General features: G+C 46.4%; 1 protein-coding gene across 1 annotated transcript in view; it reads left to right on the forward strand.

Annotated features, from left to right (window-relative positions):
* The window catches only part of LOC111146089 (stimulated by retinoic acid gene 6 protein-like), a 57,984-nt gene that overhangs the window by 15,625 nt on the left and 16,462 nt on the right, over positions 1-25,897 (forward strand). Inside the window, 8 exon segments of the mRNA XM_022501473.1 lie at positions 5,661-5,736; positions 7,471-7,571; positions 10,186-10,316; positions 15,769-15,889; positions 16,816-16,861; positions 19,364-19,492; positions 20,696-20,766; positions 22,149-22,260. Coding sequence (XP_022357181.1) covers positions 5,661-5,736; positions 7,471-7,571; positions 10,186-10,316; positions 15,769-15,889; positions 16,816-16,861; positions 19,364-19,492; positions 20,696-20,766; positions 22,149-22,260 — 787 coding nt within the window.

A 25,897-nucleotide genomic window follows, 5' to 3' on the forward strand; every position in this document is an offset into this window, starting at 1 on the left:
TGAGGTTGGGATGGGATGGGAGATGGTTGGAATTTTTTTATTTTTTTTTTAATGATTTTATTTATTTATTTGAGAGAGAGAGAGAGCATGAGAGGAGAGAGAGATCAGCGGGAGAAGCAGACTCCCCGCCAAGCAGGGAGCCCGATGTGGGACTCGATCCCAGGACTCCAGGATCATGACCCGAGCCGAAGGCAGTTGCTTAACCAACTGAGCCACCCAGGCGCCCCGATGGTTGGAATTTAAAGCCGAGTGAAATGTATCTTGCTTTGGAAAAGCCCAGACAAAGAGTGAGAGCTCGGGCCTGAAGAAAGCACCTGGGACAGGAGGTGATGAGTGCCAGGGAGCTATGTGGCTGAGGAGCTGGGGGGAGTCCTTCCCAGGGGAGCGCCGAGGGATGGACTCTGGCACCAGGGAGACGAGCCAGGGCGAGGAGGCTGGTGTAGCGTCCCGAAGGGCAGGCTGATAAGGGGCCTGGGTTAAAGAGTTTCCAGATGATCTCACCTGCTGTGACACATCGGAGCAAGGCCTGGTGTTTGGGACAGACACATCTGTCCTTGGTGCAAGGACAGATGCTTGCCAAAGGTACCATGAGTCAGACGCCTTCAGGGGTGGGGGGCCCCTGCCCTCCCGATCACCTCCTAATCAGGGTTTTTTTCAAGCAGCTGACTGAGCTCCATTAATGGACTGTAAAGTTAATATAGTGGTTATGACCTGCCTCTTACAAAATGGAGCAGGCCAGAACAAAATGAAGAGAATTGAATCAGATTAAAAATCCTAGAGGACACAGTGCATAAGAAGGGTATTGTGTTGTGAAAATTAGTTTTGCGTGTGGTTACATGCATACACACACATGTGAACTGGCTCATGGCGACAGTGTGTACTTGACCACAACTATGACTTGTAGTCAAAAAACCTAAAAACACTGAACTGATCCAATCTCCTCCTTTGGCAGAGCTTGGGAGGAGAGATTAGGTTGGGGCGCTGGCCCCCTCTTATGTTCTTTCCTCTAAACTTCTCTTTCTCCCAAAGCATAATTTATATCGACATCCATTTCCAGAGTTGGACATCCTCATTATTCTTGCCCATGCCCAGAGCCAGGGCCACGTCTGCCCAGAGGTGGGCCAGAGGTGTGCAACAGCTGACTCCCTGGAAAAAATAATATATGTGCTTGACATACATTGTACCTACCTAGCGTGTATCACACAACTTGTACATAATGAAACACACAACGCTCTTTATTATAGAGTCCATACAGCCAATTAATTCTCATGGAATGCTTTCATTGATTTTTGCTGAACTCTTATCTGTAGCCAACCTGCAATTGATGAATGAGCATAGTTTCAATGTGAATGTTATTTGATCGTTTTATTTGCATTAATGAGTAAGACAAATGTGAAACAATGAAGACAAGGGTTCGGTCAGAATGTCACTTCTTCTTCAGTTGACGGAAACTATTTCTGAGATGAATAGGATAAGAGTTTTTGAATTCTGGAAGAACAGTTCCAGATGCCAGAAGAAGGCATCACCTGGGGAGGGCGGGTCTTCTACATTTAGGGCTGTTGCTTGCCGCTGCCCTGTAGACGTTCACCCTTCAGCACACCTGCCCCACCGGGATCTGCCAGGAAGGGGTCTCTGGCTTTCGAGCTTGGGTTGCCTGTGGTAGGCTTCGTATGTTCACGGCAGTGGCTGCCGGAGAGGAAGTGTAGCCTAGGGGGCCAGACTCCGTGGCTGTGGACCCGTTATGAGCTCACCTGTTTCCAGCTGCTACCAGACCAGCTCTCGGCTCAGCCCCTCGAGCAGGAGACAGGCCCGCGGGTGCATCTGTGTGGGAGGTCACCCTTCTGGAAGAGTGTGATGGTTCTGTATGTACTGACATGAGATATTTCCTTTCCTAAGTAAATGCATTTTCTTTCCTTGATTAAATGAAAAAATCGAGTTTAGTTAGACCCAATTTTTGCTTAACATTTTGCTTAACACCATAGATGTTGTAAACACACATAGTTATTGAAGAAGAAAGGACTTTTATTTACTACTTTATGCATTTATACATTAGTACATATTTTGAGTGTTTTACAATGAGCATATATTACATTTCAAATGTTATATACATGCACACGTGAGAGAGTGACACAGTGAGGATAGAGAGAGAGGGAGAGAGTCTGAGCATATCTGTAGGCACCTTTCTGAGTATTTCTTTAGCTTATATTTTTCAGAAGTAGAATTCCTGGAAGTGGGATTGCTGTATCTGGAAAGTTCTTGGTGTATATATTGCAAAACTAGTCCACCAAATGGTTATACCAGTTAAACCTCTTACTACCAGTAAATGGATACTAACTTGCTTTAACCTTTAGTAATATTGGGTAATATCTTCAATAATTCCCAATTTAATAGATAAGATAGCATTTTATCTTAATTTCTACTTTTTTACTAGCTGGAATTTTAAGAACTCTGCGTATTTCTATCTTCCTTGTTGGTGGCTTACTGTTCTCTGCACATTTTTGTTCTCGTGGCGTTTCTCTTCTAATCTTGATTTTATTTTTTTCTCTTCCTGTAGTTGGTTGGAACGATTGAATTTTCTTTCTTCCATAGATACTTTTTAATATACAGGTTTACACTGGGTTTACACTATAATCGTATTCTTCAGCAGTTACCTATGGATTTGTAACATACTTACTTAGAACTACTTTTTTCTTATACTGCCCAGAAAGAGAAAACCGTTTTCTTCATCCTCCTGCCAAACAGGAGAATGGGATGGTGCCGTTCTCCCCTCTGGGTCCACACCTGTTCCCACCCCACCCCTCCACCCTGCAGGATATCACCTGGTATTTTACCTCCAATTTGGCATTTCACACATTATGTGTCACAATAACTACTCACCGAGATATTTATTTATTTAAAGAAAGCATGAGTGGGGCGGGGAGCGGCACAGCAGAGGGAGAGGGAGAGGGAGAGGGAGATGACCTCCAGCTGACTATGCCAAGCACAGAGCTGGACGTGGGGCTCGATCCCACAACCCCAAGATCATGACCTGAGCCAAAATCAAGAGTTGGACGCTTAACCGACTGAGCCAACCAGGCACCCTGATATTTAACCATGTATTTTACTCATTTTCTGTTAGTTGTTGCTTTTAAACCCTTCTCCTTCTTCCTAGAATCCTCTTTCTTATTTCTTGAGAATTTCTTCCACTTTTCTTTCCAGAGGGTCTTTTGTGTCCTTGTGTTTCTAAGAATGTTATCTATATATAAAGATATATCTCTCTAGATATAACTAGATAGATAAATTTATCTTCATTTATGTCATATATATTTACATGTTTATGTATTTATTTAAATGTATATTTTCTTAAAATCCCGTGCTCAGGGTTAACAGTAAATTTTGCTGATTTTTTGCCTGCTGTTGCTCCTTGTGCCCTTCTACTTCCTTGGCTTTATGCTTCTTATGAAAAATTTCCTATAGTAATGACTTCAGAGAGGTTCTGTCTTGCCCCAATTTTTAGCTCTCTTTTGTGGTGTAATCTTTCCTCAGATGTTTGATGGCCCTCGACTGTGTGCTCATCTTTGTGACTGAGTGGCCATTGGGGTGCCCACTTTCTGGAAGGTGGTTTGTCCTAAGGCTGCCGTCAGGGCAGTGGGTTGGAGGGTGAGACACCGCTAGGCGGGGTGCCTCTGGGGCTGGCCATCTGGAAGGTGAAGCTCCTGGTCCCTCACAGACCACCTGTGATCCAGAGCACGACCCGTCTCTCTCTCTCTGTGTGACCCATATGCACCACTCCTGGGGACAGCCCCCACTGCCCGTGGCTGGTCAGCGGAGGTGGGAGGACAGCTGGGACTCTGCGAGACCCCAGTTCATCACTCAGTGGGCTGTTGGCAACCCTGTCCTGCTTCCCCTCTTGCACTGTGGGTGTAGAGCCCTGTGTGTGTGGTATTGTTGACTCATGCCTTTTCTCTTTGCTGTTATTCATTTGACAGAGAGAGCGAGCGAGCGACAGCACAAGCTGGGGGAGTGGCAGAGGCAGAGGGAGAAGGCAGGGAGTCCAGATGTGGGGCTCATGGGGCTCCATCCCAGGACCCCCGGGTCATGACCTGAGCCAAAGGCAGATGCTTAACTGACTAAGCCACCCAGGCTCCCCTCTTTGCTGTAATCCTAATTGCTCTGTATCATTCAGGGTCTTCTTGTAGTTTCTGTCCCTGATAGATCCCCTTCTTGCTTTCAAATATCTCTGTTTTCTTTGTTTATTTATTTATTTATTTATTAGATCCCCTTCTTGCTTTCAAATATCTGTTTTCTTTGTTTACTTTCTCTGTTTTGTTTTTTAATTTTTATTTATTTATTTATTTGACAGAGAAAGGTCACAAGTAGGCAGAGAGGCAGGCAGAGAAAGAGGGGGGAAGCAGGTTCCCCGCTGAGCAGAGAGCCCGACGCGGGACTCGATCCCAGGACCCTGAGATCATGACCTGAGCGATTTTTTTCTTTTTTTAAAATGACATCTTTGTCATTTGGAGGGTTTTGTGTGGGATGGGGAGGCTGGTGTATGTGCTTCGTGTACCCTCCTGAAAGCAGAAGTGTGACCTTTAGGGTTCTATCATGTTTCTGGCGACCTGGGTTCCTGCACCTTTCCCACCGCTTCTAGGATCTTTCAGACCCATGGTTACACACACCTGGGGAACATTGGGGTTTTAAAGAACTACAGGGAAAGGTGCTCCGCTGACGGGTTTCCCTGAGGAGTGCTCTTCCCTGAGACCTTGGAGGGAAAAGCAGGAGCCGGCCAGGGAAGGAAGCCTGGAGAGGGCCAGACGGATGCCACCATGGGTAGCGCAGACCTGTGGGTGCTCGTGAGCGCATCTGGGGGGAGGGGGTGGAGTGGAATCCGAGCGGCAAGAACAAAGTATGGGGAGTCCGGAAAGGAGAGGGTCCCTGTCAAGAGAAGTCGTGGAACTGCCTTGTCATCTTTTAGCCCTGAGGCCCCAGCATCCTGCTCCTGCAGCCTGGGGAGGACACAGTCCGCAGCCACTGATCCAGATGCCTGCGGCGTTCCTGCCCAGTTAATGAAGCTCCAGCCTCCCACACAGGGAGGTCCTGCCAAGGCTCGGCGGGAGGCCGAGCGGGGGGCACCCTGTTAAGTGTTTATGTGGTGGCATGTTTTCCTGAAAATACAAAAAAGTAAGAGGATTTCTTAGTTTTATTTGAAAAGGATGTCCAAATTAGATAAGCATTGGACCTCACAGAGCCTGAATCTGTTCCCGACGGTGTCATCAAGAAAGGAAGGAGCTAGGAGCACTGCTGGCTCAGTCCATGGAACGTATGACCCTTGACCTTGGGGTCATGAGTTTGAGCTCATGTTGGGTATAGAGACTACTTAAGAGATAAATTAATTAACCAAAAAAAAAAAAAAAAGGAACGAAAGAAAAAAGGAGTTAGATCCGGTTAGCAGGACAGTTGGATAGATAATCAGGCTGGAGAAAGAAATATGGATGAGGATAAATTCACTTAGGGAAGACACATTGCAGTGGGCAGTGCTGGCCCTGAGGAAGCAAAGTTAAAAAAGATCAGATGGTCTTAGTGGGGTACAAGCCGAGCTTCTGCCAGTGATGCTCAATGCTGACGGGTCAGTGACTGCAGCCGTGACTGATGGTGTGAATGTGGTTTGGGCTGTTTTTCAGAACCAGGCAGCTAAATGGCACCTGTGTCGGCTCGGTGGACTTGGAGCTCTTCCTCCATTATTCCCTCATCCCATCAGTAAGTAGAAGCAGGGGAGAGCATGGAGCAGACTGGGTCACTCCCATACACAGACTCCCAGAGAAGCCTGAATAGGTCAGCAGAGAGACATCGGGTAAATTTCCTCAACTTGCTGTCTTGCATTATGCACCAAAAAAGCAGGCAGAAGAAGGCTTTTTAAGGCCAAAGAGTCAAAGACACTGGTTTTTAGGGGAGTAAAAAAAAAAGCTCTTCTAAGGAAGCGATGATAGCTGAGGTCTGCTGGGAGATGTGGTATAGAGCCTCTCAGGCAGGCAGGAGAGCACGTGCAAAGGCCCTGTGGAAGAGGGGAATGGGGAGTGTGAGGAGCTGAGAGGACTTGTGTGACTGGAGTAGGGAGCTGAGGTGGAGGTATCTGGGATGTGAGTGGACCTGGGTCCGGTGGAGCCCTGTGGGGCTCTGTGTGAAGGAGTGGTGTCTGCACTCCAAGTGCAGTAGGGAGTAACGACTGTTTCCAGCACAAGGCTGGTGTGATCAGATTTCTGTTTTGAAATGATCTTTCTGGTCGCACTGCGGGAATCACATAGAGGTAGGCCAGAGAGGAGATGGTTACAGATTTTAGCTCATCCTGGATGGTGGTGGTCAGCTTAAGACTTTTGGGAGGAAAGACAATAGGACTGGGTAATGCATCGAATAGAGAAGTTAGGGAGAGGAAGAGTTGAGGGGGTGTGGGTTTCATCACTTGCACAGCCAGAAGAATGGCAGTATCTGCCATTCACTAGTTAAGGAGAACCAGAAGACATCAGGGTTTAGGGTGGTTGAAAGAACAGGGCAGAGAAGCAAATCATGAATTCCATTTTAAGACATACTGAATTTAAGAAGCTTTCAATACATCAAAAAGAAACGCCAACTCTGTAGTTTGATGAACAGTTATGGAGCTCATGGACAAGGTCTGGGCTGAAGAGTCAAGCATGTGAGTCTTCTGTGCATTGATGGTCATTGAAGGCATGGATGTGGGTGAGAGGATCCGGTAATAAGGGGTCCTTAGACTGAACTATGAGGCATTATGAGGAGCACTTTAATAATCCAGCAGAGGAGGCTGAATGGTAATGGAGAACACCCAGAAAAGCACAGCTGATGGAAGCCTAGGGAAGAGGGTGTTTCTAAGAGGAGGAGGTGGTCAACACCATGGAACATGGCTGAGAGATCAACCAGATTTGGGCGTCAAGATTCCATTGGATTGATGGTAATTTTTTACTTTGGCCAGAGGTGTTTCCATGGATGGGGGTGAAGCCAGGTTAGGGGGTTAAAGAGCAAGCGAGAGGCGAGGAAATGAAGGCAGCGAGTGTAGACAGCTCTCAAGAGGTTTCTTGTAAAGGGGGAGAGACAAGGGGTATCAAGAATTGTGAATATGATTGAATCCACAGGAGGTTAAAAAAAAAAAAAAAGAACAAAGAAGGATTTGTAACCTGACAGGGTTTATCCCCTTTTTGCAGATGAGGAAATGGAAATCAGCGAAGTTAGGTCTCTCTTCCAGTCAGTCTGTGGGGGAGACGGGATTTGAACCTGTTCAGGGCAACACAAAGGTAAGCTCAGTACAAAACTGAGCTTTCTGGAAGCTCAAGAATGCATGTAGCCAGCTCCCCGCCTCGGGGGTCTGAGGAGTCACAGACACTCCATGCCCTCTGCTCACCACACGTTTTCTTTCAGGGAAGGCCCCGTGGCCACGCTGAGGATGAATGTTCCCACTGACGCTCTCCTCTTCTCTTCCCGTAGCTTTTCATCATTTTGATCTTGTCCTTTCTCCAAAGACGAGAGCACCGTAAGCAGAGAGAGGACACTTCTCACCTCCTGGGGAACCGCTTTGAAATCATCATGTGAGTGGTCGCCACAGCTTGGGGAACCCTGTTGCAAGGCCAGCACAGCTCCCCGTTTCCGCTCCAGCCTTGCCTCCTCTCCACCCCTCCTTCCCCTCCCTTCCCCATCCCTGCCCAGCTCTGGAAATTCAGAATTGGCCTCCAAGCCAGTGTGGCCTCAGCACCCAGGGCTGCCCAGATGTGATTACAACGTCTCAGGGAGGCTCCGCTCCCTGTGGGAACGGCCTTTGCACACCCAGCACTATGGCGGCCTTGGGAAGCAGGAGGAAGCGAGCTCTGGGTTGGTCACCAGCAGCAGCAAACATTCGTGCTGGGATGGCACCATGGGTCACACACCAGGAGATCCCGCCCAGACGAGGCTGCTTTCAAGCCCTTGCTGGCTCTGCCATCCTGAGTCTCTGCACCCCTGATCACATTTATCTTTATGCTCTAATCATTCATATCCCTGCCACATCATCCTTTAATAATTCATAATAATAATGATGATAAAGCAGATAATAGTTACTGCACAGTGACCGTGACCCAGGCACTGAACCATTAGCTTTGTCTGTATTACTTGGACGAGCCTTCTTGCGGACCTAGCATACTGGAGGTTCTTATCCTCAGGTCATGGATGACAGCCCAAGTCCACACAGCTAACAAGTGACAAGAGATTTCACTGAGGTCTGCTTGATATTTGCTCTGATTCTCCCAGTGTTGGAGCCTAAGCAGGCTCGAGTGTACGAACACACTAAGGTCTCCACCTTGGGCTCTGGCGAAGAGAGAGGAAGCAGGGCATCGAGACCAAGGCTAGCAGTGACCTATGGCTTCAGGGTGACATAGGGAGGCCCTGTGCCAGCTCTGAGGAGCAGACTCATTCTGGAAAGCACCCACTGAAGGGGTCAGTTGCTCCCGAAAGGCCAGGCCTGAGCCCCACTGTTTGGGGTGCAGAGCCAGACTTGGCCGTGGGCGTCTGACAGGCGGGCTGGTGCGGGACTTTTTAAGAAGCAGGATTTCCCTATGGGTCATGTTGAACTGCTTCGACTTCAGTTGGTAAGGGCACAGCCTTCTTGCTCCCTGGCCACTTTCCCATTAAAACCCCCGCTTTTCTGAGGAGTTCTGTCAGGCCCACCGTCTTCACGCTTCAGAAGCCCCTCGCTGGTGCGTGGCACACCAGTTTGCCAAGCAGTTCTTCATTTGCCACCCATGGCGTCACTGCCATAAGCAGAGCGGGGGCTCCATCTGTCTGAAGGATCTGGAAACAGTCTCACATATTTCTGAGGTACCACAGGTGGGACTGACTGAATTTGGTTCCCGTCCACAAAACGGGTGTTGGTGAATGTGCGCTGAGCACCCACTCTTTTCAAGAGCCTGTACTAGGTACCCACCCCTTGGAGCGTATAGTTTTCTAGACAAGCAGTAGTGTGTGAAACACGGACATGCCCTTAGGGCTGAGGGGACACAGGCAGGGCAGCACCTAAGTGGGCCTGCTGGGAGGGGTCTGGGTGATAGTGGGGGGGCTTCCCAGAAGAGGTGCTCCTTGAGCTGGGCCTTGAAGGACAGGATGAGCAAGACTAAAGGGACAGGAGGTGAGATCCAGACCCTGGCCCCAGGTCCCTGCCTCCACGCCTTGCTCCCAGTGTTTTCATCAAAACTTGCTTCAGATGGTCCTTTGACGGGAAAGTCCTCTCTTTTTTCCAGATGTGGTTGCTGACTTTGATCTGGACAGAGCTATTTTGGTTAGAAGAAACAGACATCCTATAAAGCTTGTTTTTGTAGAAGGGTAATAAAGGATTTTTATAAAGTTACAGAGATTTCACAGAATCTGGCAAGGCCAGCCTCATGGCTGCTGGTCTCCTGAGATGGTCATCTCTGAGAGACTAATTCTGTTCTTGCCTCCCTGTGTCACAAGAGCCCCTCAGCACCATTTTATTATTGTCCTCTCTGCTATCTGCTTTTATCATCTGATTTAGGATCCTTCCTTCCCTAAAACCTCCATTTGCCTCTAGCACCAGCTCTGATCCCAATGTGGCATGACTTTCCAAAACAGAATTTTAACAGCTGACTGGCCCGTGTCCTCAGGGTCAGAAGCCCAAAATCCAAGACCAGGTGTCTGATTGGCCCACCCAGGGTCAGGTGGTCACCCCCTGGTCCAATCAGCTGTGGCCAGGAAGGTACGCTTGCGTGGAACCCGCATGGCTAGTGCTACCCAGACCTCTCCAGGGATGTTGGGGGCGCTCCTAGCAGCCGGGCACAGGGCAGGTTCCCCCAGGCCTGTCGAGCACATAGTCCTTGTTTTGGTCTCTTGAGTCACACTGCCTGTGTCTCTCATAGATGAAACTCATCCTATTTTGTTTGTTCTCATGGTTATTAGTGTCCTTGCTTGTGTCCCTTCCCCCATTCTCCTCCCCAGGACTTGGAGCTCCTCAAGGACAAAGATTTTGGTCTTCCTCACTTCGGTACCCTGAATCCACATTTACCCCCAGAATTGGCCCTGAGGGTCTCAGAAAAATGCCAGTTGAAATGAAAAATTCACGACCCAATAACCCCTTCTCAGAGTAGGATTGATAATTTGGAGGTGAACTGTTGGACGGAGCCACGGTCTGGCCTCATGAGCTGTTTCCCTCCTTCACAGACCTCTGGACTTCGTGGGCACCTTTAGTAACCGATGGTCCTATGGAATCGCCTTTGGGGCCACAGCCAATAAGGTCATGTTCTTGTTCTCAGAAGGCTACCAGCCCTTGCAGATCCCACAGTGGGCCCAAGGTAAGGGCTGCCGCATACCGGCCGGGATTTTTGCCATGGCAAGTCTTGCTTTCAGAGAACACATGCAAGGGTTCCCAGGGATCGGGATAAACGTTATGAGCCATCAGTGTTCCTCCCTGTCCGTAACCTCCCCAAGGAAGATGCGTCATCTGCCAGGTCTCAAAGCTTTTTTGTGTGGCTTTCTTCCAGGGAGAGTCAGAGTTCCTTCAGATAGAGAATAAAGGTTTAAAAAGTGGGTTCACCATCACCCACCCCTGAAATTTCAGTCCTGAGTCCTAGGCATGCTGCCTTCTTGATATCAACAAGCCCTGGCATTCCTCCTCACAGAACAATGCTTATTTCTTTGCCATTGGTCTGAGGCCCCTTCATTCCCCATGTCTCTTGTTCTCCCTGAAGGATCGACTAATTTACAGAATAGGCCGTCCCAGTACAATGAATGACTCCAAGCCTCTCTGCCCAGCTGGGTTCTCTCTGAGGGCCTCCAGGCCTGTATGAGCAAATGCCTGTCAGCATCTCATTAGTCTTCAGGGAAATGCAAATGACACTGAAATGATATGCCACCAGACACCTCTTTGATGTGTACAATCTGATAAGTTCTGACAAATGTTGACATCTGTGAAATCTGGACCACAATCAAGACAACGAACCCCATAAACTTCCTTGTCATCTTTTGTCATCTCTCCTTCCCACCCTATTCCATCACTGCCCTCATCACTGATCTTTTTCCAGAATTTTATATAAATGGAATTATACAGGATGTACTTTTTTATTTTGGTGTATCTTCTTTCACAGAATGTAGCTATTTTGAGATTCATATACCTTTAACCTTTGCCAGAAATTCATTCTTTCTTATTGCCAGGTGGTGTTACACTATATTGAGAAAACAGACTTTGTGTGTGCCCATTCACCTTTTTTTTTTCTTTTTAACAAGATTTATTTATTCATGACAGAGAGAGAGAGCGCGAGCGAGCGAGAGCTCCCGGGGTGGGGATGGGGAGGAGACGGGGAAGGAGATGGAGGGAAAGTCTTAAGCAGACTCCGTGCTAATTGAGTGGGGCTCAACTCCATGACCCTGAGACCTTGACCTGAACGGAAACCAAAAGTTGGAAACCTTGTAATTGGCCATCCCACCGGGGGGAAATCCCCTCTTGATGGACATTTGATTTATTTGCGTCTTTAGCTCTTGCAAATAAAGCCACTATGAACATTTGTGCACAAATCTTTGTGTACCTCTGCTTCTGTTTTCCCTGGGTACGTACCTGTGAGTGGAATGGCTGGATCTTCATGTAGAAGATCACACTTTTTAAGGAAATCGTCAAACCGTTTTCCAAAGTGATTGTTCCATTTTCGATTACAACCATCAGCATGCAAGACTTCTACTTTCTCCGTATCCTTGGCAACACGTAGTCAGTCTTTCTATTTTTTATTTATATTGTTGTCAGTCTCTTTTTATTTTTTCCCCTTCTTTCTCAGCTTTTATTTTATTTATTTTTTTAAAGATTGCTTATTTATTTGACAGACAGGGATCAAAAGTAGGCAGAAAGGCAGGGAGAGAGAGAGGAGGAAGCACACTCCCTGCTGAGCAGAGAGCCTGATTCAGGGCTCTATCCCAGGACCCTGGGATCATGACCTGAGCTGAAGGCAGAAGCTTTAACCCACTGAACCACCCAGGTGCCCTTTATTTTATTTTTTTAATTTTTTATGTTCAGTTAGCCAACATCTAATACATCAGTAGTGTTTGATGTAGTGTTCAGTGATTCCTTAGTTGTATATAACACCCAGTGCTCATTACGTCGCATGCCGTCCTTAATACCCATCACCCGGTATGCTTCTGAAACCCCCACCTCCTGCCTTCTGAAACCCTCAGTTTGTTTTGAGGAGGAGTCAGTCTCTTTTAAAAATAATCTTTGGGGCCCTTAGGTGGTTCAGTCAGCTAAGTGCGTGACTCTGGATTTTGGCTCAGGTCATGATCTCAGGATTGTGAAATCGAGCCCCATGTCCGGCTCCACACTGAGGGTAGAACCTGCTTAAGATTGTCTCTCTCGGGGGTTGCCTGGGTGGCACAGTCAGTTAAGTGTCTGCCTTTGGCTCAGATCATGATCCCAGTGTCCTGGGATTGAGTCCGGCATCGGGCTCCTGGCTCAGCGGGGAGCCTGCTTCTCCTTCTGCTTGCCACTCCTTGGGTTTATGCTCTCTCTCGCTATCTCTGTCTCTCTCTTTGACAAATATAAATAAATGAAGTCTTAAAAAAAAGATTCTCTCTACCCTTCCCTTTTCCCCACCACACTTTCAGATAATAAATAAATCTTAAAAAAAAAAAAAAAAGATTCTCTCTCTCCCTCCTCTACCCCTCTCTGCCACCCCCACTCATGCATGCACTGTCTCACTCAAAAAAAATTTTTTTTAATTTAATTACATTAGTTTAAGGTGTCCAACATAGTGATTCAACATCTCGGTATGTTATGCTCTGCTTACCGCAAATGTAGCTCCCATCTGTCATTATGCAACGCTATTATAATGTTATTGACTATATGCCCCATGCTGTGCCTTTTAGTCTTGTGGCCTTTTCACTCTATAACCGGCAACCTATGAGTCCCCTTCATCCATTTTGCACCCCCTCTGGCAACCATCAGTTTTTTCTCTGTAAATATTCTGCTTTTCGTTTGTTTGCTTATTTAAGAAACAACAAGTGTTGGCGAGGATGTAGAGAAAAACGAACCTTCATGGACTGTTGGTGGGAATGTAAATTGGTACAGCCACTGTGGAAAATAGTTGGGAGAGTCCTAAAATATTAAAAATAGGATTACTATATGATCCAGTAATTCCACTACTGCGCATTTACCCAAAGAAAATGAAAAACATTAAGCTGAAAAGATAGAAGCACCCTGTGTTCATTGCAGCATTATTTACAGTAGCCAAGATATAGAAGTAACCTAGGTGCCCATCGATAAATGGATAAAGAAGTTGTGATACACACACACACACACACACACACACACACACACACACAGAGGACTATTACTCAACCATAAAAAGGATGAAATCTCACCATTTGCAACAACATAGATGGACCTAGAGGGTACAGTGAAGTAAGTCAGACTGAGAAAGACAAATACTGTATGACTTTATTCATATGTAGAATCTATAAAACAAATGAATAAGCAAAGTCTTTTTAATTTTAGCCATTCCAAGAAGCATGTAGTGCTGTCTTATTGTGGTTTTAATTTGCATTTTCATGATGACTGAGGATGTTGCGCATATTTTCATGTGCTTATTTGCTAACCCTGTAGCTTCTTTGGTAAAGGGTCCGGATCACTTTCATTATTTACAAAAGTGAGGGGTTTTGTTTCCTTCCTATTGAGTTTTGATAGTTCTCTATCTCGTTCTGTGTGTAAGTCCTTTATCAAATGTCTGAATTGTATTTGCTCCCAGTCTATGGCTTTTGTTTTCATTCTACCAACACTTTATTTTGAAAAGCCGACTTAAAATTTTGATGAAACCTAATTTATTCATTTTCTTTTATGGATCATGCTGATGGTGTTCTAGAAGAAATCTTTTCTAATCTAAGGTCATTTAGATTTTCTCTTGTGTTTTTTCTGGAACCTTTATAATCATGATAGTTTGCACTTAGGTCTATGATACATTTTGTTAATGTTTTTTGTATAGTATGAGATAAGGACTGAAGGGTTTTGTTTTTATTATCGTTTTTGTTTTTTTTTGCTTTTGGTTATCTTTTTTTTTTTTCAATACTATGTATTTCAAAAACCTGTTCTTTGCCCACAAAATTGCCTTTGGACCTTTGTCAGCATCATACGCATGGATCTGTGTCCGGACTCTGCTCTCCTCCATGGATCTACAGCATGTGGGGGCTCCGATCTCTCCACACCCTCCCCAACAGTATTTTCTATTTTTAAAACAATGACAGCATCTCAGCATGGGTGAGGTAGCATCTAATTGCCATCTGGATTTGCAGGTCCCTAAAGACCAGTGCTGTGGAGCAGCTGGCAGGATCAGAACATCATTTCCTGCTTCGTGGCTCGAGCTCCCTCTCTTCTATTGTCACAAAGTGATCATAGAGCTGTATCCTCCTAATACCCTGAGCCTTCCCCAGTCAGCTTCTTCCCTCCGCTGGCGTCTGCACCCTCGGTTTCCCAGCTCCTAACGTTCCTCTCCCTCTGGCTTTAGAGTCGTATGGGTCTGCAGGCCGTCTTCATGGGGGCTGTGTCGCGGGAGCAGCCTGAGATAGTCTGCAGAGCGAGGTCAGGGCCAACAGGTTTTTCTCACCCGTGATTTGCAGCCTTTGTCACCTGGTCGGCTTTCAGCTGGGATTTCAGCTTCGGTGTCTTGTGTCTGCTGGCAGATTGGGGCTGTTCTGTTCTCGGGCCTTCAGACATCCCATTGCCTTCCTCTGCTTCCACGTATTCAGATGTCGAGACCAAATGGCCTCGAGACCTAGATTTCTGGTAGATGTTTTCTCTGGGTTTGGTTTTGCCGTCTTAGTTGCCCTGTCTGCCTCTATGACAGGTAGATTACAAAATTATGCTCTTGGGGCTTCTTTCCTCACAAAAATTCTTCCTCATATATGGTCCTGTCCTGCTGACCACCCACCCCTCACATACCCATAAATACTGACCAGCCCCAACCGGCCATCTCCTTCCCATTCTGGGAGTGAGGAATTCCCTTCCTTCCCTTCTCCTCTCCATCTTACAAACACCTGCTTGTATTTCCTGGCCTTGCTAAATGTCACCACCTCCAGGAAGCCTTCCCTGATCGGGACGCCAGGTGAAGTCAGTGGCTTCCACTTCTTGTCCCCACAGCAGATTGACTGTGCCTCTGTTAACACACCACTTACCTTCCTCCCTGTCTTCTCTACTAGACAGCAAGCATCTCAAAGCAAGAAGCTAGTTCATTCCTCCTGTAGCCTTAGTGCCTGGCTCTGGACCCAGCTTAAAGCAGATACTTCGTAAAGGTCATCTTGCATGATTAGATTTTCCTGGACCCTGTTAAACCCTCTAAGAGCTAGTCAGTGGCAGAATGAATATCATGATCGCCTCATCTAGGACAGGGTGGTTACACGAGGCTTTGTGCACACACATCACCTCGCTTTGTGTTGCCGTGGTCCACTCCCGGTGCTTTACTCTTGGTCGTTTCTGTTTGTCCCTTTACGTGGCCTGTCTGTACCTCACGCTGTGAGCTGGCCAAAGGCAGGGGCCAGGTCTTCTCCATCTCAATACGTAGTCAGTGCCTGGCATGGAAGAGGTCCCAGGAAGGGTCATTTGCAAGGGGGAAAGACATTCCTGCATTCCTCCTTGCGGAGCTGGGGCTTGTCATCGCATCTCCTTGGGTCCTGAGGCCTGCGACCCAAAGTCCCTGTAAAGCCCCATCGCTTCCATGGTACACGCCGAGCCCGTGAGAAGAGGACTCACGACATCTCTCACTCTGTCTCTCCCAGCCTTTGTGCTGCTGATTGGAGGCATGGAAGTCGGCCTGTCCCACTTCCCCTTCTTCGCCTGCCTCTCTTCCGAGTTCCAGCTGCTCAGCTCTGTCCTTGGCTTCAGCTACTCTCTGATCTGGTAAGACGGATGCCGCCTGCCTGCCTTCCTGTGATTGCTTCGGCCGTGGCTAACCACTGGACAAAGGGCTGGGGGTAATTTGGGAGCTCCCCATGGAGGGCTTCTTTGCCCAGACCTGAGCTCAAGATGGGTGGGTGGGGTGACTGGTCGCAGTCCCACTGGGGCCTGTCTGTGGGACTGCACGTCAGGCTGCGGAAGGTCGGTCCACTGTGCTTTCTGCTTCATGAGCCACTTGTGATCAGAATGTTCCCCAAAGTCAGCAATGGAGCAGACTTCATTTCTGTAAACTGCCCAGAGTCCTGGTGGGGGGGATGTAGGAGTCCCATTTGGATGCTGCTTCTCTGTGCTGTCCTGTCTCCCCTGGGAGCCCAGCCAAAAGTCCGTGCACCTCAGCTTGACATTCAGGGCACTGCGGGCAGGCCTCCCCTGTCTCTCCATCCCCCACAGTCTCCAGCACACACCACTGCTCATGCCAGACTCCTGCGTCCCTTCACCCACCCGCTTACTCCCTCGGCAAACACCCTATCGTATCCCTGCTCGGAGCCCAGGAACACGCGGGAGAACAGGCCAGTCCCTGTGGATCATGTGTTCTGGCCTCTTGGTCTGTATCTTGCTGTTGCCCCTGTGGACTACCATCCCCGACTCGATCCGGTGGGACACACAAGCCCATCCTTCATGGATTGTCAGCCCCACAGATGCAGACCAGAATTGTGTCCTATCCGAGCGCACGCGAGATGGATTTGGTGCCCGCACTTGAGCATAAGCAGGGTGGCTGATCTGGGAGGGAGGGACACAGAGGCCTGGGCACCAGCCCTCCCAAGGAGGAGGGGAAGGGGAGGGAGTTCCAGGCTGATGGAATCTGGGCTTCTTCCTGCAGGCTATGCAGAGGGCAGCCACAGTACCCCAAACCTGTTTGTGTCCTGCAGGTTTGCTGTCACCGTCCTTTACATCACAGAGTGTCCCCACGGACAGGTGAGTCCCTGCTGAGCTAAGTTTAGAGTATTCAGTCCTGTCCCTGCGACCAGTTTGCTGTGTGACATTGGACGAGCCCCTGCCACTCTCTGGGCTTCAGTTACCTCGTGTGAACGGAAGGAGAGTTGGAACCGTTCATGGTGCTTCCATTTGTACATCTTACACTATCAAGGCACTCATTCACAGACAGAGTCCTCTCAGTTCATGTTCACAGCAGCCCCTTGAGGTGAGGAGCCTCTCAGCAGACCCGTTTCACAGGTGAGGAAACGGAGGCCAAGTGTATTAAGTAACTCTTCAGAAATAGCAGATTCGAGAGTTGAGACCAGGTCTGGCTGACTCCAAAGCTCGTTTCTTTCAATACCTTCATGTAGCCTCACTTTCTCTGTCTGGAAAATGGGAAATTGGACTGGATGAACCCTCCAGGTTGACCATGTCAGGTTGGAACTGGAGGGAACTGGTTCATCTGTTTGGCCTTGTATGTGAGGAAAAGGAGCAAGATGAAAGACGGTGTCACGCTGCATCTAGAAGGGTGACTAGGCAGGTGGGGGGAGCACCAGCGGGCCACTGGGGTTTGGAGCTGATAGGAGCCTTGCCAAGGTCTATCCTGGGCTTCACTCACTGTGGGGGACTAGAGGGTGTGAAGAAGGGAGTCTGGGGGAGCTGGACTAGAAAACGAGTTTGGGGGCCGGGCTTTCCCTCTGCATCTCTGTGCTGGGATTAAGAACATTCTAGCACACCTCTGCCCCAAAAGATACCCTCCACTCTGCTCACAGTGCCGGAGATTCCAGATCCCCGGCATTTACTCTGGTATCTTGGAGAGCTTCCAGGCTTCTGAGGTTCTTCTGAAATTTGAAATATTCGTGGTTAATTAAGGGAGAGGGCAGGGTCTTACCTCTATGCTCAGAATCACTAATGTTAAGAACTGCTGTCTGCTAGGTGTTGTTCGAGGCTCAGCCCCCCAGATTAACGAGTGCTTCGAGGCCCTTTGAAGGCTGTCTGTGGGGGCCGTCCCCAGTTCACTGATGAGAAAATGAGGCTCAGGGGCTAATGGGACTTATGGGTTAAAAATCATGGGCCTGGAATCCAGACTAAGGTAATAATAAAGATTTCGTCTCATGTTCTGAAATGTATTCGTGGAAACATTATATATAAAAATGAGACATTGGAAGAGTCTAAAAAGTCAAAAATTAGGAGAAACTTTAAAGTTGGTTCATGTATGGTTCATGTACATGGTTCATGTAAATAAGGCACTGTTATGCAGCATTAGGAGTGATGTATGCAAATAATTTGTGAGCCTGTGGGCAGCTGATTATGATGTATACAGACCTATGTATTTGGTATAAGTTCAGTTTATGATAGAGATATAAGGCTGGATACAGAGGGAAGAAACGGGAATATCGGCAGTGGTGATGTCTGATGTCTAAGCAGGGAACAGACATTAGAGAGGAGGATGAAGGGGAGACAAGAGCCCCCACATCTCAGCATGCTTCCGTCCACCTGAATAGCACGACATCAAAACCCAGCTCCCCGTGGGAGCAAGTGCTCTGGAAACACAGAAAACTGGGACGCCTGGGTGGCTCAGTCAGCTGAACTGCCAGCTCTTGATTTCAGCTTGGGTCGTGATCTTGGGGTCATGGGATGGAGCCCCGTGTCCAGCTCTGTACTGGGCAGGGAGTCTGGTTGGGATTCTCTCCTTCTCCCTCTCCCTCTGCTCCTCCCCCTGCTCAAGCACACACTCCCTTTGTGTCTGAAATAAATAGATAAATCTTTTTTAAAAATTCCACAAAACCAGACTCTAGATTGTGAAAGATAAGTCACAATATTACTTGTCCTGAAACAGTGAAAAAAATTTACAGTGTGTGTGTGTGTGTGTGTGTGTGTGTGTGTGTGAGAAACTAAAATCACAGATAAACTATGAGAACCATCTTGAGAGATCTGTACTTGGGAACTTGTGTTGCTGTCAACATGATAGCAGTTATGGGGCCTTCCTTCCTCCCTATCCTCCTTCCCACCTTCCTTCCTTCCTTCTTCCTTTGTGCCTTCCCCTCCTTCCCTCCCTTCCTTCCTTTCCTCCTCCCCTCCTTCCTCCTTTCATTCCTTCCTTTTCTTCCTTCTCTTTCCGTTCTTCCTTCTCTCTCTACTCTCTCCCTATTTTCTCCTCTTCTGTCCTCTCCTATTTCCCCTCTTCACCCTTCTTTCTCTCCCCCACTGTTGTATTTTCTGAAAGCAATATTTAATTCCTGAACAGAAGAAGCCATGAAAGCCCTTTGTATAAAATAAAATGGGGATATTAGGACTCACACCCAGTGCTGCTGGGCTGTAGGCCCCGGCAGGTGCCACAGTGGGGGGCTAGGGGAGCAGAGATGGACCCCTGGCTGCCCAGCCCTGAGAGAGTGGGCTTGCTGGGCGCGGGCGGGGGCAGGCAGATCCCTGGCCACAGCCTCACCGGTGGCCTGGCCCTGGCCCAGTGGTAGCCCGCACCATGCTCTGTTTTGGTTGCAGTTTTTGGGGAGGTTTGAGACGGTCCTGTTCTACTGGCCCTCGCTGCTGTGCCTGGCCTTCCTGCTGGGCCGCTTCCTGCACATGTTTGTCAAATCTCTGAGGGTACACCTAGGCTGGGAGCTGCAGACGGTGAGTACCGAGTAGGAGCCCCGTGTGTGTCCCCATGGGTCTGGTCTCCACAACCACCGCTATTCTTCTTCTTCTTTTTTTTTTTTTTAATTAACATACAATGTATTATTTGCATCAGGGGTACAGGCCTGTGAATCGTCAGGCTTACACAACTCACAGCACTCACCATGGCACATACCCTCCCCAATGCCCCAATGTCCATCACCCAGCCACCCTATCCCTCCCCACCCAGCCCCCAGCAACCCTCAGTTTGTTTTGTGAGATTAAGAGCCTCTTACAGTTTGTCTCCCTCCCAATCCCATCTTGTTTCATTTTTCCCTCCCTTCCCTGCGTGACCCCCCACCCTGCCTCTGAAATTACTCATATCAGGGAGATCATATGATAATTGTCTTTCTCTGACTGACTTATCTTGCTTAGCATAATACCCTCTAGCTCCATCCACCTCATTGCAAATGGCAAGATTTCGTTTCTTTTGATGGCTGCATAATATTCCATTGTATATATAGTATATATTGTATGTATATACTATATATACAGTATATATATATAATATTCCATTGTATATATGTATATGTATGTATATATATATACACACATATATATATATACATCTTTATCCATTCATCTGTTGATGGACATCTAGGTTCTTTCCATAGTTTGGCTATTGTGGACATTGCTGCTATAAACATTGGGGTGCATGTGCCCCTTCAGATCACTACATTTGTATCTTTGGGGTTAATACCCAGGAGGGGGCGCCTGAGTGGCTCAGTGGGTTAAGCCTCTGCCCTCCGCTCAGGTCGTGATCTTAGGGCTCTGGGATCAAGCCCCACATTGGGCTCTCTGCTCAGAGGGGAGCCTGCTTCTCCCTCTCTCTCTACCTGCCTCTCTGCCTACTTGTGATCTCTGTCTGTCAAATAAATAAATAAAATCTTAAAAAAAAAATACCCAGGAGGCACTATTCTTATTGCTCCAGTTCTGTGTGAGGAAACTCGGACCCGGGGAGGTGGGTTGCATTGCCCAAGGTCATATCGCTGGTCTGGAGCAGAGCGGGAACAACAGCCAGAGAGCTCGGTTGCTGAGGCTCTCTCTTAACCACTGTGCTCCATCCAGAAGAACAACTTGACCCAAATTCCTGGCCTCTGTGACAAGAGCCTGTCACGAGGATTTTTGAGCCCCATCATACATCTGTCTCTTTTCTCACAGGAAGAAAAGCCTTTCCTGGCAGTTCACCAGGCGGAACATGTCAAACGTCTCCTGAGGAAGCCCCCCCTGCAGTAAGCCACGGGGTACCCCCATTCACCCCTCCATGTTTGCACCAGTGTGGACGAGCCCTGAGGTGTGGCAGCCCCTGAGATGCCTGGAAGGGCACAGAGTAGTCAGGACTCTTGTCTGCTAATGGCAGAAACTCAACTCAAACTAGATTTAAGAGAAGAAGGAAACGTATGGCTTCCCATAACTGAAAGTGTAGAGGCGGTCAGCGCAGATGGCCATTGACCCAGTGGCTTCATTGATAAAAGAACCAGGGCAAGTTCCCTCATTTTCTCTTAGCTCTGCTTTGATCTGTGTTAGCCTTGTAGTGAGGGGGGTTTCCTCCCGGTGGTGGCCCCCAGAATCTCTAAGCTTATACCCTCTTGGTTTAAGCTCATAGGAAAAAGAAATTTTCCTTTCTAATAATTCAAACCAAAACCTCATTGTGATTCGTTGGATCACATGGGGCTACACGTCTTTCCGAAACCAATTCCTGTGGCTAGGCAATTAGAGTAAATGGATTGTTAAGCCTGTCACATATTCACCATTGAAACTAGGAAGTTGTTCAGGCTCACTTAACCACTAGGACTGATGGGAGGGAGCAGGTTCCCAGAGAAAGACTGCTGTGCTCTTACCAATACAAGAGGACATAGCTCATGGCCAAGCAAAAGCACCTGGTCTTCAGTGACCTATCCCTGCCACTGCCACCATATACAAGGGGATGTGCCCCAGAGAAGAGATGTGGCTAGTCCAAGGTCATACAATGGCAAGGTTCATACTTTGGTTAGAACTACATTTGCTCACGTGTAGCAGAAAATGGAAAACAACAGTGGGACACACAAGAGGGAGATTTCTTTCTTCTTCATGTAAAAGAATTCTGCAGGTAGGCAGATCATACTGACCCCACACTGCCCACCATGGAAGTTTGCTGATCACCTGTCTTTCAGCTGCCATTCTTAGTGATTGTCATCATGAAGGCTGTCCACGTCCAAAGTAGATGCTGGTCGGGCTCCAGCTTGGACCATCCACCATGTCTGCATTTTAGACGCTGGGCAGGAGAAAAGAAGGAAAGGCAGAGGGGTCCCTCCCAGCTGTGTCAATTCTACCTCAGCACCTTCCCCAAAATGCCATGCCACACTGTGGTCACTTCTGATCAGCCTGTGCTTGGTCTTCCAGTCTTAGCTGTAAGAGTCAGAAGCCATAGCCCTTTAGTCTGCTGAATCGCTGTATTGAGTAAAACAGTCTCTGTTCTTAAGAATGAGGGGAGAATGAAAACTGGGATCTATCAGTGTTCTTTCTCTTCCCTGCATTCTAAGATGAAGCAGCGACAATGAGGTTATTTTCAGAAGTATCAGGCATTTGCTTATCAACCACAGCCTCTCTTTTCTTGTTATTTATTAATTCACAGGGAGACTAAAAAGTCCTGGTTCCAAACCAGAATCTATGAGTGGGATCCCTGCTTTCAGTTCCCAAGCAGAATGATTGGAACCACTGTGTTGGCTTTCATATGCCTGTACCTTGTAAGTAGATCTGAACAAATCCTTTTCTGTTTCATAAATGGGGTGGGGTTAGGGCAGGGGATATTCTTTAAAAGCTAGGTCAAAACTGAATCTCTGTAAATCAAAGAAGAACAATTTTTTGACCCCTACCATTTTTACTCCAAGGATACTTTCACCCACATGGCAAATATTACGAATAAATATAATTGAATTATTTATGGAGGCTTCTGGTTATCAATTCTATGTAAAGAGTCTGCAAGATGCCACTCTATCCTAACCACAAGTAAAAACCTGAACAAACTGAAAAATCAATAGTTCTTCTTAAATGCATAAGGAAAGAGAAGTCATAGTGCAAACCATTGCCCCTAAAATTGGAGACAGACAGGTGGGTAGGAGAGCCACAGTGGAATGGAGCAAATAAAATCTAGCAATGTCTGAGAAGAATTATACACCACAATCAAGTGGGATTTATCTCAGATATGCAAAGGTACAATATTAAAATTAATGTACTCAATCATATCAGTAACTGAAAGAAGAAAAACCACATGATCCTATCAATGGATGCAGAAAAAGCATTTAACAAAATCCAATACCAGTTCACGAGAAAATTTTTCAGCAACCTAGTCATAGAGGGGATCTTTTTCAATATGATAAAGAATATCAACAAAAAACCTACAGCTAACATCATACTTCATGGTGAGAAGTTAGAAGCTTTCCCACCAAGATCAGGAAGAAGGCAAGACTGTTCCCCCTCACCACTCAACATTTACTTAGGAAATCCTAGCTAAGTAATAAGACAAGAAAAGGAAATAAAAGCTATACTGATTGGGAAGGAAGAAGTTAAAATGTCTTTGTTCACAGATGACATGATTGTGTATGTAGAAAATCCAAAGAATCACCAAAAAAACTCCTGAAGGGGAACCTGCCCGGCTCAGTCAGTAGAGCATGTGACATTTGATCTCGGGGTTTTAAGTTTGAGCCCCACACTAGGTGCAGAGATTACTTAAAGTCTTAAAAAAAAAAAAACCCCAATTCTGGAACTAATAAGTAGTTATAGCAAGGTTGCAGGGTACAAGGTTAACATACAAAAGTCATTTGCTCTTTTATATATAAGCATTGGACAAGGGGAATTTGAAATTAAAAATATAGTATCGGGGGGGGCACCTGGGTGGCTCAGTGTGTTAAGCCTCTGCCTTTGGCTCTAGGTCATGATCTCAGGGTTCTGGGATCGAGCCCCGCATGGGGCTCTCTGCTCAGCAGGGAGCCTGCTTCCTCCTCTCTCTCTCTCTGCCTGCCTCTCTGCCTACTGTGATCTCTGTCAAATAAATAAAGTCTTTAAAAAAAAAATACAGTATCGGGGCCTCTGGGTGGCTCAGTGGGTTAAGCCTCTGCCTTCGGCTCAGGTCGTGATCTCAGGGTCCTGCGATCGAGCCCCACATCAAGCTCTCTGCTCAGCAGGGAGCCTGCTCCTCCTACCCCCCGCCTGCCTCTCTGCCCACTTGTGATCTCTGTCTGTCAAATAAATAAATAAAATCTTTTAAAAAATACAATATCATTTACATTAGCATTCCCCTAAGAGAAATACTTACATGTAAATCTAATAAAAATATGTACAAGATCTATATGAGGAAAACTACAAACCTATGTTGAAAGGAATCAAATAAACACATGGAGATATATTCTATATTCATTCTTGGAAAGACTTAATATTGTCAAGGTATCAGTACTTCTCAAATTGGTCTCCGTATATCGGGATTGATCTATATTGGAATCCAGTTGCAATCTCAATCAGAATCCCAGGGAGTTAGGTTGTGGACATTGACAAAGTGGTTCTGAGGTTTTCAGGGAGAGGCAGAAGACTCATAATAGCCAACACAATTTTAAAGGAGAATGAGAAAGTTGAAGGACTGACACCATTCAATTTCAAGACTTACTGCAAAAGCTGCTCTAATCATGACACTGCGGTGTTGGCAAAAGAATAGACAAATGAATCAGTGGACAGAATAGAGAGCTAAGAAATAGACCAACATAAATACAGTCGCTTATCTTGGACAAAAGGGCGAAGGCAATACAATGGAGCAAAGGTTTTCTTTCTTTTTTTTTATTAAAGATTTTTATTTATTTATTTGACAGACAGAGATCACAAGTAGGCAGAGAGGCAGGCAGAGAGAGGAAGGAAAGCAGGTTCCCCGCTGAGCAGGGAGCCCAATGCAGGGCTCAATCCCAGGACCCTGGGATCATGACTTGAGCTGAAGGCAGAGGCTTTAACCCACTGAGCCACCCAGGTGCCCCCAAAGATTTTCTTTTTAATAAATGATGCTGGAACAACTGGACATCTGCATGCAAAAAAAAAAATCTAGACACAGACCTTCATAAATATTAACTTAAAATGGATCACAGACCTAAATGTCAAATGCAAAACTATAAAACTCCTAGAAGGTAAAATAGGAGAAAATCTAGTTGACCTTGGGTTTGATGATGACTTTTAATTTTTTTTAAATGAAATGAAATTTATTATTGTTACTATTTTTGGCGTTATCAAGCATTTATTTGAGGGACTGATAAGTGTGAATTTATGTATTTATGTATGTATGTATTTTTATTTTAATTCCAGTATAGTTAACATATTATTTCAGATATACTGTATAGTGATTCAACTATTCTATATATCACCCAGTGCTCATCACAACAAGTGCACTCCTTATTCCCCTTCACTATTTCACCCATCCTTCCACCCACCGCCCCTCTGGTAACCATCAGTTTGTTCTCTACACTGAAGTGGTGATGATTTTTTAGATATGACACCAAAGACACAGTCCATGAAAGGTTGATAAGGTGGGCTTCACTAAAATAAAAAACATTTTTACTCTGCAAAAGACCTTGTCAAGAGAGCAAAAAGACAAGCCACATTGGGAGAAAATATTTGCAAAAGACACATCTGAGAAAGTCTGTTATTCAAAATATATAAAGAGACTTAAAATTCAATAAGAAGAAAATAAATAACCATGTTGGAAAATGGACCAAAACCTTAATAGTCACCTCCCAGAGAAGATAGACAGATGGCAAATAAGTTTTTGAAAACATGCTCTACAGGATATGTCCTCAGGAAAATGCAAATTAAAACAACAATGAGATACCACTACACACCTATTAAAATGGCGAAAATTCAAGACACTGACAACATCAAATACAGATAAGAGTGTGGAGCAACAGGAATCTCATTCATTGCTGGTGGAAATAAAAATGGTATGGCCACTTTGCAAGATCCTTTGGTAAGTTCTGATAAACTACACGTACTCTTACCATGTGATCCAGCAATCACCTTCCTTGGTATTTACCCACATGCACTAAAAACTTAATGTCCACACAAAAACCTACACATGGATGTTTATAGCAGCTTTATACATGATTGCTAAAATATGAAAGTGACCAAGAACCCTTCAGTAGGTGAATGGATAAATAGTTTTTGGTATATCCAGACAATGGGATCCAATTCAGCACTAAAGTGAAATGACTTATCAAGTCATGAAAAGACATGGAAGAAACTTAGATGCTTATTAGTAAGTAAAAGATGCCAATTTGAAAAGGTCACACAATGTATGATTCCAACTGCATGAATTTTGGAAGGCAAAATTATGGAGACAGTAAAAGACCAGTG

This window comes from Enhydra lutris, unplaced genomic scaffold (genome assembly GCF_002288905.1).
Source record: "Enhydra lutris kenyoni isolate GAN:26980312 unplaced genomic scaffold, ASM228890v2 scaffoldscaffold13, whole genome shotgun sequence".
In the NCBI taxonomy this organism is placed as follows: Eukaryota; Metazoa; Chordata; class Mammalia; order Carnivora; family Mustelidae; genus Enhydra; species Enhydra lutris.